The following is a 14,044-nucleotide window of genomic DNA, read 5'->3' on the forward strand; positions in this document are numbered from 1 at the left end:
TTTCATGCTTCATTGACCCCGGTGATTTCCATTGAAATCTAGCGCAGACAGAGCCCCCCCCCCCCCCCCCCCCCCACCCGAGTGATGAGCGAACAGCTTCCCAAGTGAACGCAGGCTCGCGGCCCCACACGGGTCACGCATCACGACGCCTGCCGCCCATATGTTGGTTCTTCCCGGCCACGACCTCCTCGTCTCAAAGGAGAACCACTGTTGGGCCTTTTAACACCCCCCCCCCCCCCCCCCGTTATTTTTGCCTGTTTTAAGTATTTATAGAGATGGGATCATACAGGCTACACAGCCCCTGCTTCTCTCATTTTGCCCAGCGCCACATCTGTGCATCGTGCATGTTGCGAGGAGCGGTGGTAACTTGATGGTTTTCGTTGCTTTACGCTACTCCACGTGAGGAGGATGCCGCAGGTTTTTGGGAACCACTCTTTCCTTGGTAGATGTTTGCGTTTTCAGTGTGTGGCGCTTGGACATAAGGTTCCTTTCCCGTTGCTGTGCCCGTCTTCGGCACGCATCCTTCTGCGTTCATGGTGAGCGGAATTGTAGGCTCCAAGGGTACGCATATACATTCAGTGGGTGAGGCCAGCGAGGCTCCCAGAGCAGTCTGTTGATCTGTGTTCCCCAGCCATGTGTGACAGTGGCCATCGCTCCGCATCCACAGCGGGACCACCGGTCAGCAGTCTGGACATTTTGGTGAGAGTGTGGCACTCTCGCTGTCTGTATGCATTTCCCCAAAAGTCAGCGAGATGGTCACCTTTCCGGCTGCTTACTGGCAATTTGGATGTCTTCTTGAACATCTCGGATGGAGTTAATAATAGCTTGATGTCCTTGATTGCCAGTTTTGTCACCTGTGATTTCTGGGTTGGTTTCTGTTGATTCACTTTGCTCTTCATCAGGGGCTATTTTCCAGCTTCCTCGCATGTCTGGTCCTCTTAGTGGATGCCTGCCATTTTGATTTTTACCTTGTTCGGGTATGGACGTTCTTCACCTTTGTTCTGGGACCTGTTGGAGTTGCTTGGACGCCATGTGATTCTTTGGAGGCTTGTTTTTACGCCCTGTCCAGTGGGAGCACAGCAGTTTGTGGTTAGCGCTACATGGGCCCCCACCTGAGGCCGTGCCCGGAGCTCCGTGTACAAGGAGGTTTTTCACCGTGGCTGGAGGGAGCACAGAGTGTTCCCAGGCTCGCGTGTGCTCTGGGGGCTCTACCCCTGGCCTCTGGGTGGTTCTTTCCCTGCCCCCAGATAAGTCTTCACCCTGCTTGCTGGTCAGCCCTCCCTGGGGGCTCTGGGAGAGCTGCCACTTTCTTCTTGGGCACTCTGCGCTGCAGATGGCAGCTGCTGTGGGCCCTGTTTGGGTTTCTCTCCCACACGGTGAGCTGGGACAGTTGAACCGCTCTTACCCATCATGGTCCCGTACCGCCTGTTTTCCCGGGCCTGAAACCTCTTTTGGATGGACAGTCCCGGGGTCCTTGTCCAGCGCAGGAGAGTGTGCCTGGTGCCTCTCCTTCCCGAGGGAGCCGTGACAGGGGCAGGGAGCCGGGCAGGAGCCGTTCTCAGTGCTCTGGGCACTGGCCCGGCTGTGTTGCTGAGCTGCTCCCTCTGTGGGGCTCACCTATTTTCACTCTTCTAAGTTTGCCACGTGTTTAATGGAATTGCAGAATTTTAGTGAAATCACCGGATTTTTTCTTTGCTTTTTGTGTCCTAAGAACATCTGTCCTGAAGTCATAAGGTCGTCTCTGATCTATTACTGTTTTATCTTTTCTGTTTGTCTATAGTCCCCACACAGTGGTGTTTTGCATGTGGTAGGATGTCAAGACCGACCCTCCCCCTGTGGGTCTCAGGTGATCCCGTCACGTTTTCCGCGTTGCTCTGCACCTTTGTTAGCGGCCAGTTGCTCATATTTGTGTGGGTTTGTTTTTAGATTCTGCTTCTGGTCCACTGGTTCTCCCTGAGCAAATTCTACACCTCCCACCCCCAGCTTTATTTTGGTTAAATTGACAAAATCGTAGGATATTGAAAGTGTACGTTGTGATCGTTGCGGATATACTGTGAAAGGAGTGCTCTCTCCCAGTGACCACCTTGACATGTCCCTTCTTCATCGCGCGCGCATGTGCATGAGAGAGAATATTTAGGTGCTGCACTCTTGGCAAACTTCAGTTAGACAACAGGATGTTGAGCCCTTGTCACCGTGTTCTGCGTTAGGTCCTTAGTCCTTCTCTGACGGCTGGAAGTTTGCACCCTTTCACCTTGACCCCACGTTCCTGCTCTGTCTACACGGTCTTTCTTACAGCTCTATGTTTGGGTTAGATTTTGTACTTTAATGGTACTTGATTTTGGTAAAGCTATTAAAACACTTGATTCCGTGTTATAGCTTCAAACACCCTCAAGGAACCGTGTCAGTGTTCTCAGGGGTCCGGGTTTTCATGGAGCAGCGGGGGCTTGGTGGCCGTCCGGGGCAGGGGCTGGAGGCCACCACTGGTGTCCTCCCTGGCAAGCTTGAGCGCATGGGGCAGCCATGCCATCATGAAGGCCTTTAGTGAGACCATTGGCTGACACACACACTCTCTCTCTCTCTCTCTCTCTCTCTCTCTCCCCCCCCCCCCCCTCTCTCTCCCTCTCTCAAGTATTTGAATCATTTGTGGATTACGTGGCCGTGGAACAACTAGACGGCGACAATAAATACGACGCCGGGGAGCACGGCTTGCAGGTAACGCGGGAACGATGCTCTGCCTCAGTTGTGGACCAAACAGTCACTTGGAGCTTTTCATAAGCTGCTCAGACCCAGAGCTCAAAGGATTTGAATTCTGAGTGCAGCCATTACATCTTGGGAGCTGCGATCACACGGTGGGGGGGGGGGGGGGGGCTGGGGGGAGGTGCAGCTCGTTTCTCAGGTAGGCCTTTCACCCAGCACACGGCGTTTTCTCACTGTGTCCTTCCCCCCTGCTCCTGGCCTCAGTGCTGCCCACGTAGAGCTTTTCCTCCGCTTCTCCGGCTGCGGTGGACCTTGTCGCTCGGACTCCACTTAGGGGTGTATGTGTGGGGTGCAGTTAGTTTTTGAAAGGGTCGTGACTTAGAGGATAAGGAGTGCGTCTTCTGTCCTGGTTCTGTGAACACGTGCTGTCCCTGCTTATCTTCCACAAGGCCCCGCAGGGACCCGAAGCTTCTGGCAGAGCAGTGAGCCTTGTGGACCGGTGACCGGTCAGGTGGAGAGACACGGCCTGGGGCACGATCGGTGGGGCCAGCAGCGCCCTCGCAGACGCAGCCATCCAGGGTCTTTGTTGCAGACTCCTAACCCGGACACATCGGCTCAGCCAGTTGCCAATTTCTCAGACCATCCTGCTTGCCAGGCTTGCCGATTTATAATTCATGGTGCTGATGTGCCCCTTGTTTCAATGGGCTTCGGATCTGCTCTTCTCCTGCTTGGTCAGGCCACTCAGGGATGCTGCACTGTGGATCAGAAAGTCACGTTGCAGACACGCAGCTAGACGTGCTCAGGGAGCACTGCAGTCAACTCACGAGAATTGCCTTGTCCACAGTGGGTTTGGGGGTCTGGGTGAGCAGTACATAGTATTTTAGAATCACAGTCACATTGGACCGTGGTGGGGGAACAATTCTTTGATTCTTTCAAGGTGTAGAAAAAACACGCCATTCCTTTGTGTGGCAAGAGGTTCCCAGGTTTTCATTTTTCTTTCCAGAGAAACCTTGTCCTCGTAAGCACACTGATTGAGCATCAGAGAACATTGTGGCTTGTCACAGCCCCGTTCCTCCGGGTGGACATAGCCCAGAAGCAAGGTCTGAATTGAAAGTGGAGCTGTGACAGGACCCCGGTGGCCTGCTGGTGGCTGAGTTTGCCACAGAGGCTTATTTTAGTGAGCAAACCGGAGTCGGGCCTGCAGGGGGGGGCCTCGTTCAGGAGCGGGCGAGTCCCGCAGCACAGAGACTGAGTTGCTGGTACTGAGGACAGTCTTCAGAAGCGGGTTGGACTGAGCACTGAGGGCGCGCTCTGACGCGAAGGTCCCGAGAGTCCAGGGTGAGGGAAGCTGATCTAGTCTAGACCTCCCGGCGCACGATTGTCTGTGCCTCTGCCTGTTCTGTCCAGGTGTCTGTGGACACCTCGAACCTTACAGAATTGTAATCGTAGGCTTCTGCCTCTCCATTTAATGACTTTCTGTGCTTTTCCATATATTTTCCATCATGTTTAATGAGCGTATAACATGGCAGCATGATTAAGCCCCCATTCACCTGGCTATTGCCTGTGGTTGGGCCTCAGAGAGAACATAACCCAAAATAAACCTCACACACGAGCTGCTGCAGCATGGTCTCAGTTTTTGGTAGCAGACACGGTGAAGGTCTAAGTAGAGCATCTTATTTTATTTAAAAAAATTTTTTTAATGTTTATTTATTACTGAGAGACAGAGCATGAGCAGGGGAGGGGCAGAGAGAGGGGGAGACACAGAATCCGAAGCAGGCTCCAGGCTCTGAGCTGTTAGCACAGAACCCAACGCGGGGCTCGAACCCATGAACCGGGAGATCATGACCTGAGCCGAAGTCGGACACTTAACCGACTGAGCCACCCAGGTGCCCCTTAAATATTTATTTTTGAGAACTCGTGAGTGGGGATGGTGGGGGGGATGGGGCGGAGGTGGAGTGGGGGTGGATAGAGGGTCTGAAGTGGGCTCTGTGCTGACATCAGAGGAGATGATGTGGGGCTTGAACTCATGAACCACAAGATCATGACCTAAGCCGAAGTCTGACGCTCGACAGACTGAGCCACCCAGGTGGCCCTATTTTATTTTTATTTTTTACTTGAAATGTAGTTGACATGCAGTATTTTATTTTAGGTGTGCCATGTAAGATTTGGTGTTGAGCATTATGAAATGCTCACCACGACAGGCCTAGTGGCTGTCTGTCCCCACATAGCGTTCTCAGTGTCACTACATTGTACTTCGAATCTGTGACCTGTTTATTTTATAACTGGAAGTTAGTGCCTCTCGATCCCCCTCACCTGTTTTGTCACATCCTCCAGCCCCTGCCCACCGAAAACCACCCGTTTGTTCTCTGCTTATGGGCCTGAACATTTCCAAAGCACCCCCACCTTGGATCCCATAAACCACCCCCACCCCCGTCTTGCCAGCCGCCATTGTTGCCCTTGCTCCAGGGACAAAGTAGGGCCCAACTAAACTTGGTTTCTTTTCCAATGTTCAGGAAGCAGAGAAAGGTGTGAAGTTCCTAACTTTGCCACCAGTGTTACATCTACAGCTGATGAGATTTATGTATGACCCTCAGACGGACCAAAATATCAAGATCAATGATAGGTAATCTATTGTGGGGTGTTAAAGTTAAGATTGAATCGTCACCTGACTTCGGGGGGGTCAGTCTCCATGCTTTGTCTGTCTTTTTATAATGTCAGTTCATCTCCGATCTACTTGGGAGTTCCCTTGTGCCTCAGTTTCCCAAGAAGTATAATTTTAAAGGGATAATTTCCTTTAAGAGTTTCAGAGGCTGCTCCTCCCATAACTCCCTCTACCGGAACCCTGCCCCCCTCTGTGCTGTGGCGGATGGACGTCCTGGGGAGGTGGGGGGGGGGAGGGTGCTTTCTGTTCCACCCGATGTAGCTTAGCTGTTTGCTCAGGAGTGGGATTTGATGTTCCCGTCTTATTTTGTACTCTCCCTATCGACTTCTAGAACGTGTTGGAATTTTCAAGAAGAGGATGTAGATGGACTTGTGTGCTTTATTGCCAGTGTTTTCAAAATTCCAGATAAAAGGGAATGATAGTACACACACCCTTACCTGGTTTAGAATACATTATTTTTGTCCTGGTTAGTTTGAGCTCAGGATAGAGTGGTTGGTCAGTCCCCCCATGAAACTGGAATGAGAGTGGACCCAGTCCGATTATTTGCCACCAGCTGGGTCTTTGCTGGTTCATCGTAGTCCACGGTCGTGGAGTGTGTAGTAAAGAAACCGTCTCCACCAGACCTCACACGTTGGCAGCGTGCAGACTAAGCCCCACCTGCTGGTGGGTGTCGTTGGGTCCTCACCTTGCTTTTGTTTCTGCTTTTGGAATTAGTTGCCAACGTTAAAACAAAACAGATCGAAACCTTGAGATTTCACATAAAAGCCCAGATTTCTGGCATCTTTTAGGAATTCAGAGCATGTGGCAGCGCAGCCAGAATTGCTGAGGGCAGCACCGGGGGCGCCGAGCCGGCTGCCCCTGGAGACTCCATGCGCCACTCTCCTCCGCGTCCTCGCCGAGCTGCCTGCCCTTCTTCCTGTCTCTCAAGGCCCTCTTAGTAATTAATCGTGACCCTGTTATTAAAATGCTTATGGATCCAGTAATTTACAAACAAATCAAGTTCAGATGTCTCCCGAAATCCCAGGGTGTACGGGATCCTTCCTCAAGTGTGTCCCCTGTCAGATTCGATCCCTCCAGGTTTCTCAAACCTGCAGCGTGTCCTCAGTGGTCTTGGTCCGGGACAGTCGGAATCATTCATTAATACATTTGCAGCCATCCACATCCTAGACAAGTCCTCGTGTGTGTTTGTCCTGAGACTGGCTGTTGTGTGACATCCTCAGCTTAGAAATCTGTTGGGTGTCTCCATGCGTTGGGCATGTCTTTTCTCATACCTAGCTTCACATTTTGTACTGATGTGTGGATAATTGTCCTAATGAATAGGAGCCGCCACAGAAGTCCTTCGGAGGGCCTCCCCAGTCAGAGTGATACTTCTCTTTCCAAATAAAGACGAGCCAGTAAATTAGAACGTCTAGCAATAAAGTCTCCACATGAAATATTTTACATGTCAGTGAAACCTGGATTTCTTTAAAAATGTTTTTTTAATAGGTTTGAATTCCCAGAACAGTTACCACTCGATGAATTTTTGCAAAAAACAGATCCTAAGGACCCTGCAAATTATATTCTTCACGCAGTCCTGGTTCACAGTGGAGATAATCATGGTGGACATTACGTGGTTTATCTAAACCCCAAAGGGGACGGCAAAGTAAGTGCCGGGCAGGGGGCGGAGTCAGATGTCATGGTGTGTGGGGCACTCACCTAGCGCTCAGCTTCGCCTTTTCCTCTCCCAACCCGATGGCCTGAATAGTGCAGGATTCCACCCTGGGCTCTGATTTATCTGTGTTCCCATGCATGAATGGCTGATACCTTAAAGGTGATAGTGAATGAGTGCTTGCACTTGACGTATGCACTGAAGTAGCCTTAAACATTGGACCGTTATTATTGCATACCTAATGGGAGGCACTTGCTCTCCACTTAAGAAATCCTTGGGCAGGTGGGAATGCAAGCTGGTGCAGCCACTCTGGAAAACAGTGCGGAGATTCCTCAAAAAATTAAAAACAGAACTTCCCTACTATCCAGCAATTGCACTACTAGGCATTTATCTAAGGAATACAGGGATGCTGTTTCGAAGGGGCACATGCACCCCAATGTTTATAGCAGCACTTTCAACAATACCCAAAATAGGGGAAGAGCCCGAATGTCCATTGACAGATGAATGGGTAAAGAAGACGTGGTATATCTATACAATGGAGTATTAGTCGGCAATCAAAAAGAATGAATTCTTGCCATTTGGAACTACGTGGATGGAACTGGAGCGTATTTTGCTAAGTGAAATTAGTCCGAGAAAGACAAATATCATATGACTTCACTCATATGAGGACTTTAAGAGACAAAACAGATGAACATAAGGGAAGGGAAACAAAAATAATACCAAAACAGGGAGGGAGACAAAACAGAAGAGACTCTTAAAAATGGAGAACAAACTAAGGGATACTGGAGGGGTTGTGGGGGGGGGGGGAATGGGCTAAATGGGTAAGGGGCACTAAGGAATCTACTCCTGATATCATTGTTGCACTCTATGCTGACTAATTTGGATGTAAATTTTAAAAAGACAGAAAGAAAGAAAGAAAAATCCTTGGGCAGGGGAGGCTGGATGAATCACACGTTCTGCGCGCCTGCTTGTCCGTGCTGCGTGATGCTCTGTCGCGTCTCCTGGTGTTCCCCAGGGGTGAGGGTGTCCTCAGGGTCTGTGTCCAGGATCGTGGCGCCAGTGCAGAACAGAGCGGAGGCCGAGCCCACCTCCCTCATGTGAGGAGACTTGGGCAGGGGGTGCTCACACAGCACCAGACCACGACGGACCTTTCCCTGCAAGAGTTAGTGCCATTTAAAACACCTCGACCCACAATGAGGAGATCAGAAGAGAAGTACTCTGTACAACTCTGCTGACCTTTTCTTAAGCCAGGCCCTCTCTTGCTGCGATAACATATCCTGTCAAATGTCCCATTGAATTTCGTAACCACACCGTAAAATCTCCAGTTTTACCGACGAAGTCAGGTGTACTCGGTATGATTTTCTCAGATCTGCAAAGAGTTGTACTGTCGGGAGATCGAATCTGATTCGAAGTGGGCCATTTGAGCATGTGACGGAATTGCCAAGGGACAAACTCACAGTGGCCCCAGAATACGGGTGCTGGCCGGCCTCTTCCCTGAGAGGGCGGCCCGAGGTGGCGCCTGGCCCGGCACCTCCCTGCATCACTTGTAGGTAAATGCTGCCTCTCCGGTTGTGTGCTTCTCAAAGCGCTTTCTCTCTGCTGCGTCTTGTTGCCAGTGGTGTAAGTTCGACGACGACGTGGTGTCCAGGTGTACGAAAGAGGAGGCCATCGAGCACAATTACGGGGGTCACGACGACGACCTGTCGGTGCGGCACTGCACGAACGCGTACATGTTGGTTTACATCAGGGAATCAAAGCTGAGTGAGTAGCCGGCTTGTTACCTGGGAAGCTTGACAGCTGTACCCTGAGCTGTGCCACCTGCCCCAGCACGTTCCGCGCTCTGCCTGTGCGGCCTCACTCCCGACCTTCGCAAGCAAGCTGGACGGGGCCGTGTGGGTTTTGATGCGGGCTCACGGTACCAAGTCATTTCCCCCGAATCAGTTCCACTCCATTTATGGCGACGCTGAATGGGGGCGCTCTCAGGAGGGGATCCTAGAACCCGCGCAGAGGTAAACGCGGGCACATTTGTCGTGCAGGTGAGGTTTTACAAGCTGTCACCGACCACGATATCCCTCAGCAGTTGGTGGAACGACTGCAGGAGGAGAAGAGGATCGAGGCTCAGAAGCGGAAGGAACGGCAGGAAGCCCATCTCTACATGCAAGTGCAGGTCAGCACCCCCACTCCCCGGGCGGGACCCGTGCTAGGCCTTGCTTCCGGAACGCCGTGGCCTCGTCGGGGGGACTGCTACCTGGGCACGTGTGCTCAGTTTCCCTGGCCCTATGGGGCATACGTTCCAGTGCAGGCTGAGGGCTGATGTTAGACGTACTCAGACCCCCAGACACTGGGCCAGGGGGTGGATGAGAAGCACCGAGGGGTCAGAGGGGAACGGCGTCAGGCGGGCGAGCTCCTAGTGGGAGGTGGCCCTCCAGGCCGTGGAGAAGCTTGGCCAGTGGTGGGGACAGAAAAGAGGGCTGGACGGAGAGGTGAATTTCCGGGTGGTGTTGGCTCATGGTTTGGTTGTGATACCAGAAAACGGGCGTTCCTTTTAGCGAGTTGATTGCCGGGAAAAAGCCACCAGCTCGCATATCCTGGCGGTATGCTGTACGGAGACTGCCAGGCAAGCGGGTTTCCCGCTGGTGCTCATGGTCAGTGGGCAGCGGCTGTGTGGAAACGGAGGCGTCTCGATTCTGATGAAACCCCTGATTTCCTCCGGTCACTTTGATGCTTTTCTCCTTGGGTCTTCTGAAGAAGGTTCTTCGGAGCAAAAGACTAGCTGTTCTCAGCATACTACTCTTGGAACTTTGTTTTGGCTGGGGTGGTCGCGTGGCATTTATGTATTGTGTGGAAAGTGTTGTGTTTGCTTGTGGCTTTTCAGATAGTTGCCGAGGACCAGTTTTGTGGCCACCAAGGCAATGATATGTATGATGAAGAAAAAGTGAAATATACTGTGTTCAAAGTGTTGAAAAACTCCTCACTGGCTGAATTTGTCCAGAACCTCTCTCAGACCATGGTGAGTGCCACCCGTTCTGGGGGTGGTTATTTTGTTCTCCCACGTTCTCCTCCCTTATTTAACTGCACGGGATCAGATCGGGCACCCAAGCCCTGGAATACTAGGAGCCCTGAAGGGTGAGTCTTGGACCACATCAGCAGGGAGAGCTGTAACTGTAATATAATCCTAGAATCAGCACTTTCATATCGAATTTTTTGTTACATTTTTATTATTTTGAGAGAGAGTGCACACATGGGCAGGTGAGGAGGGGCAGAGGGAGAATCCCAAGCAGGCTCCACCCCGTCCACACAGAGCCCGATGTGGGGCTCGAACTCAGGAACCATGAGGTCATGACCTGAGCTGAAATCAGGAGTCGGACACTTACCGACTGAGCCACCCGGACACCCCCGTATGGAATTAAAATGTGAGCTGCTTTTAATTACTTTGGTTTGCTTTTCTCCACCCCCCCCCCCCCCCCAGGGGTTTCCACAAGATCAAATCCGATTATGGCCCATGCAGGCAAGGAGCAATGGAACCAAACGGCCAGCGATGTTGGATAACGAGGCAGACGGCAACAAGACGGTGAGTGTCGCGGGTGCCGCCTGTCCTGATGGGGGTCTGTGGAGGCCCGGCCTGCGCGCCAGCGTGCCTTACCTGCTTCCGGCCCACTTTGTGGGTGGTGGGCATGTTCTTCACCCTCACACAGCCGCTGACACAGTCTAAAGCCAGCCTCTCTTTTGGAAATAGATGATTGAGCTCAGTGACAATGAAAACCCTTGGACGATATTCCTGGAAACCGTTGATCCGGAGTTGGCCGCCAGCGGAGCCACGTTACCCAAGTTTGACAAAGATCGTAAGTGTCCTTGGAGCGCAGAGCCGGCTCCCTGGACCACCGTCTGGACACACAGGGTCCGGCGTTCTTCCCTGGCAAAGAAACCGGCCCTCGGCCCCCTCCTGTGTTCGTGCTTCTTGGCAAAGCTGGGTGGGCCCCACCGGCCGCCGGTGGCTGGAAGGCACCGGCCGCGTTGAGTCTTCCTGTTCCACTTTTGTCTGGGCCCATGGTTTGCCACGTGCCCGACAGGGGCTGTGACAGCGCTGGGCCTATAGACTCTCCGCCAAGGGCCAGTCCTTAATAGTTGGGGCTTTGCGACCCGCGCGGCCTGTGCTGCCCTGAAGCGGCCGCAGAGAGTGTGTGGATGGACAGTTTGGCCGTAGGTTTACACAGCAGGTGCCTGTAAGATGCTGGGTGGTTCTTGCTACAGACCAGGCTGTCTCTTCCAGCGAAGACACCATATTAGCATATTTCCATGGCAACGCTCAACCAGCTAGTTATACCTGTTCTGGAAGTGTGAGATTCCTGATGAGTTCACTGCCCTGGCTCCCAGCCTCACTGCTTCAGATTAGTGTTACCCGGGGGCCTGTTTGGAATGATGCTGTTGACCTGGGAACGGGGCTAACCCTCACCTGAAACAATTGCTTTTAGGCTCTATAAGCCTTCCTTTAGGATGCCACTAGGCTTACTGTTAACATTTTTAAAACATTGTCCCGAGTGTTAAGATCCTAACAAAACCTGTTTGTTAATCTTATAGATGATGTCATGCTATTTTTGAAGATGTATGACCCCAAAACGCGGAGCTTGAATTACTGTGGGCACATCTACACACCAATATCCTGTAAAATCCGTAAGTCCTTGTTGTGCCGACCTCGGAGCTGCTTTTGTTAGCGTGCTGGCATGTTACAGCCTCGGATTCTTTGTTTTCTTGAACCCAGGTGATTTGCTCCCGGTTATGTGCGACAGAGCGGGATTTACCCAGGACACTAGCCTTATCCTCTATGAGGTTTGGACGGCGTGTTTTTCCATAATCCACGTATCTTGGGTGGTTGGGGGAGGGCTATCTTTGTTCATTTTGCTGGCCCTGAGTTCACTGTTCTGTGAAGTGTGCAGCTCAGTGGTGGGGGCCTCGGGTGGTGTGGAAGGGAAGTGACTTTCCCTCATTTAGGCCCAGTGATTATTACGTTTTTATGGGTATTAGTATTTCCCTTAGCGTTTCGCTTATGGAAAATGTAGGGCTGAGAGTACTGAATATGCAGAAAGTGCAGGCGGTGTCTGGCCATATTACACATAAGGAGATGTTGAATTGTAACCATTCATCTCTTTTCCTGTAGGAAGTTAAACCGAATTTAACAGAGAGAATTCAGGACTATGACGTGTCTCTTGATAAAGCCCTCGATGAACTAATGGATGGTGACATTATAGTGTTCCAGAAGTATGTACTTTTTGAAGGACTTTTATTACTTTGTATGGGCGTTGAGGTTTTTCCATAAGCCCTAGAACCAGGAGACAAAATTGCATCTAGACCCCAAGTTAAATTTGTATCTGAGATTGTGGATAGAGGCCGACCTTCTCTTGGTTTGGGGACGATGGGCAGTGAACCTCTTCCTCATTTAACGAATGCTTTATTTCCGAAGAAACGGCGTAGAGCAGGGTAGCTCTTAATGGGGTGGCAGAAGTCTTTACGGAACTGCACGATGGTTTTCCTTCCCTTAAAGCATGAGGTTCCCCTGTGTGCACCTGCGTGGATAATCCGTTCAAATCGGTGTGCATTAAAACCCTTGGGGCTGCTGGGCTGCTGTCGTGATCCCTGGTCTGAAAGTAGCCTTTTCCCCTGCTCTTGAAGGCTTCTGTTTGGAGGGCCAGGCAGTAAATAACCTAGACTTAGCGACTCCCCAGCCCTGCTGCTGGAGCCCGAGAGTGGTCGCCCGTCCCGTCCGCTTCTGGTCAGAGAGGAGGCTCTGCCCTGAGGCGCTTGACCCCGAGTCCACTGTTATTTCTGTATTGAGACGAGGGGCAGAAGGCAGCCAGCACTAGCACTGAGCCGACTCAGGGCATCCCTCCTGTGCCATCCTGGCTGCTGACCGGGGTGCCCGGGACAGACTGTGGCACCCTAAAATGCGAGTCAGAATTTATGTCTACACTAATTTCTGTCTGTGTCACTGTGGTTTGGGAAGATGATGCCTCCCCCCCTTTAACCAATACCCCTGGCCTGGACTTTGATTTAGTCTGCAAACTGTTTTTTTCCTCCCACTAGGGATGACCCTGAAAATGATAACAGCGAGTTACCCACTGCAAAAGAATATTTCAGAGACCTCTACCACCGTGTTGATGTCATTTTCTGTGATAAAACAATCCCTAATGATCCTGGATTTGTGGTTACATTATCAAATCGAATGAATTATTTTCAGGTATTTGATAAATGCTCTTTTCCCTTCATATTCTACAGCAGAAAGACCAAGTTGTTTTTAAAACCGCGCTTGTTGAAGGCTATTGGATTTGGTTCTGGAAGGAGGGCCTCAGCCCTGCAATGAGGAAGTTCTTGATTGAGGGGCTTGGCCCGGGCCAGCGGCTGTTCTTTCCCGAGGCCCACCCCGCCCTGCTCCCCCCACACCCTCCCCACACCTGCCCCACATCCCTTCTATCCACCCCACCCCACGCTGCACCCATCCGACCCTGCGCCCACCCCGGCACAGTTTGGTTTCAGAGATGATAGTCTGAACAGCATCTTTGCTTCAGTTACAACATGCCATTGGAAAATAAACCTGTAGACCTCACCATTAAAAGTTAAGAGCTTGGGGCGCCCGGCTGGCTCAGTTGGAAGAACAAGTGGTTCTTGGTCTCAGGGTCAGGAGTTGAGCCCCATATTAGGTGTAGAGTTTACTCAAATAAACATACCAAGAAAAAAGGGGAAAGACCCTGTAACAGCTAACTTCACCAGTGTGCTCCCCCCATGAGGGCACACTGGGGAGTATCATTTATTCCTGGTAGGTGTCAAAGGTTCAGGCCGTTTAAGTTCAGGGTGTTCGTTTCATACTTGCGTAAAAACATCAGGTAAATGGTTTCAGTGGTAAGGTGTATACGCAATTCTCAGTTCATCCCTGAAGGAGACTTCCTTTCTGTCTGTGGGCCCCTTCCCTCCTCCCAGGTTGCAAAGACAGTGGCACAGAGGCTCAACACCGACCCCATGCTGCTCCAGTTTTTCAAGTCTCAAGG

At 51.5% G+C, this 14,044-nt stretch overlaps 1 protein-coding gene across 4 annotated transcripts in view; it reads left to right on the forward strand.

Annotated features, from left to right (window-relative positions):
- The window catches only part of USP7 (ubiquitin specific peptidase 7), a 66,522-nt gene that overhangs the window by 47,631 nt on the left and 4,847 nt on the right, over positions 1-14,044 (forward strand). For all 4 annotated transcript variants that reach the window (XM_078439986.2, XM_078439988.2, XM_078439987.2 and 1 more), the window contains 13 exons: positions 2,630-2,712; positions 5,211-5,320; positions 6,845-7,001; positions 8,624-8,768; positions 9,044-9,174; positions 9,883-10,017; positions 10,477-10,578; positions 10,744-10,849; positions 11,586-11,678; positions 11,767-11,834; positions 12,163-12,263; positions 13,086-13,239; positions 13,977-14,044. In XM_078439986.2, coding sequence (XP_078296112.2) covers positions 2,630-2,712; positions 5,211-5,320; positions 6,845-7,001; positions 8,624-8,768; positions 9,044-9,174; positions 9,883-10,017; positions 10,477-10,578; positions 10,744-10,849; positions 11,586-11,678; positions 11,767-11,834; positions 12,163-12,263; positions 13,086-13,239; positions 13,977-14,044 — 1,453 coding nt within the window. The remainder of the gene's footprint in view (positions 1-2,629; positions 2,713-5,210; positions 5,321-6,844; positions 7,002-8,623; positions 8,769-9,043; positions 9,175-9,882; positions 10,018-10,476; positions 10,579-10,743; positions 10,850-11,585; positions 11,679-11,766; positions 11,835-12,162; positions 12,264-13,085; positions 13,240-13,976) is intronic.

This window comes from Panthera onca, chromosome E3 (assembly GCF_046562875.1).
Source record: "Panthera onca isolate mPanOnc1 chromosome E3, mPanOnc1 haplotype 2, whole genome shotgun sequence".
Lineage (NCBI taxonomy): Eukaryota > Metazoa > Chordata > Mammalia > Carnivora > Felidae > Panthera > Panthera onca.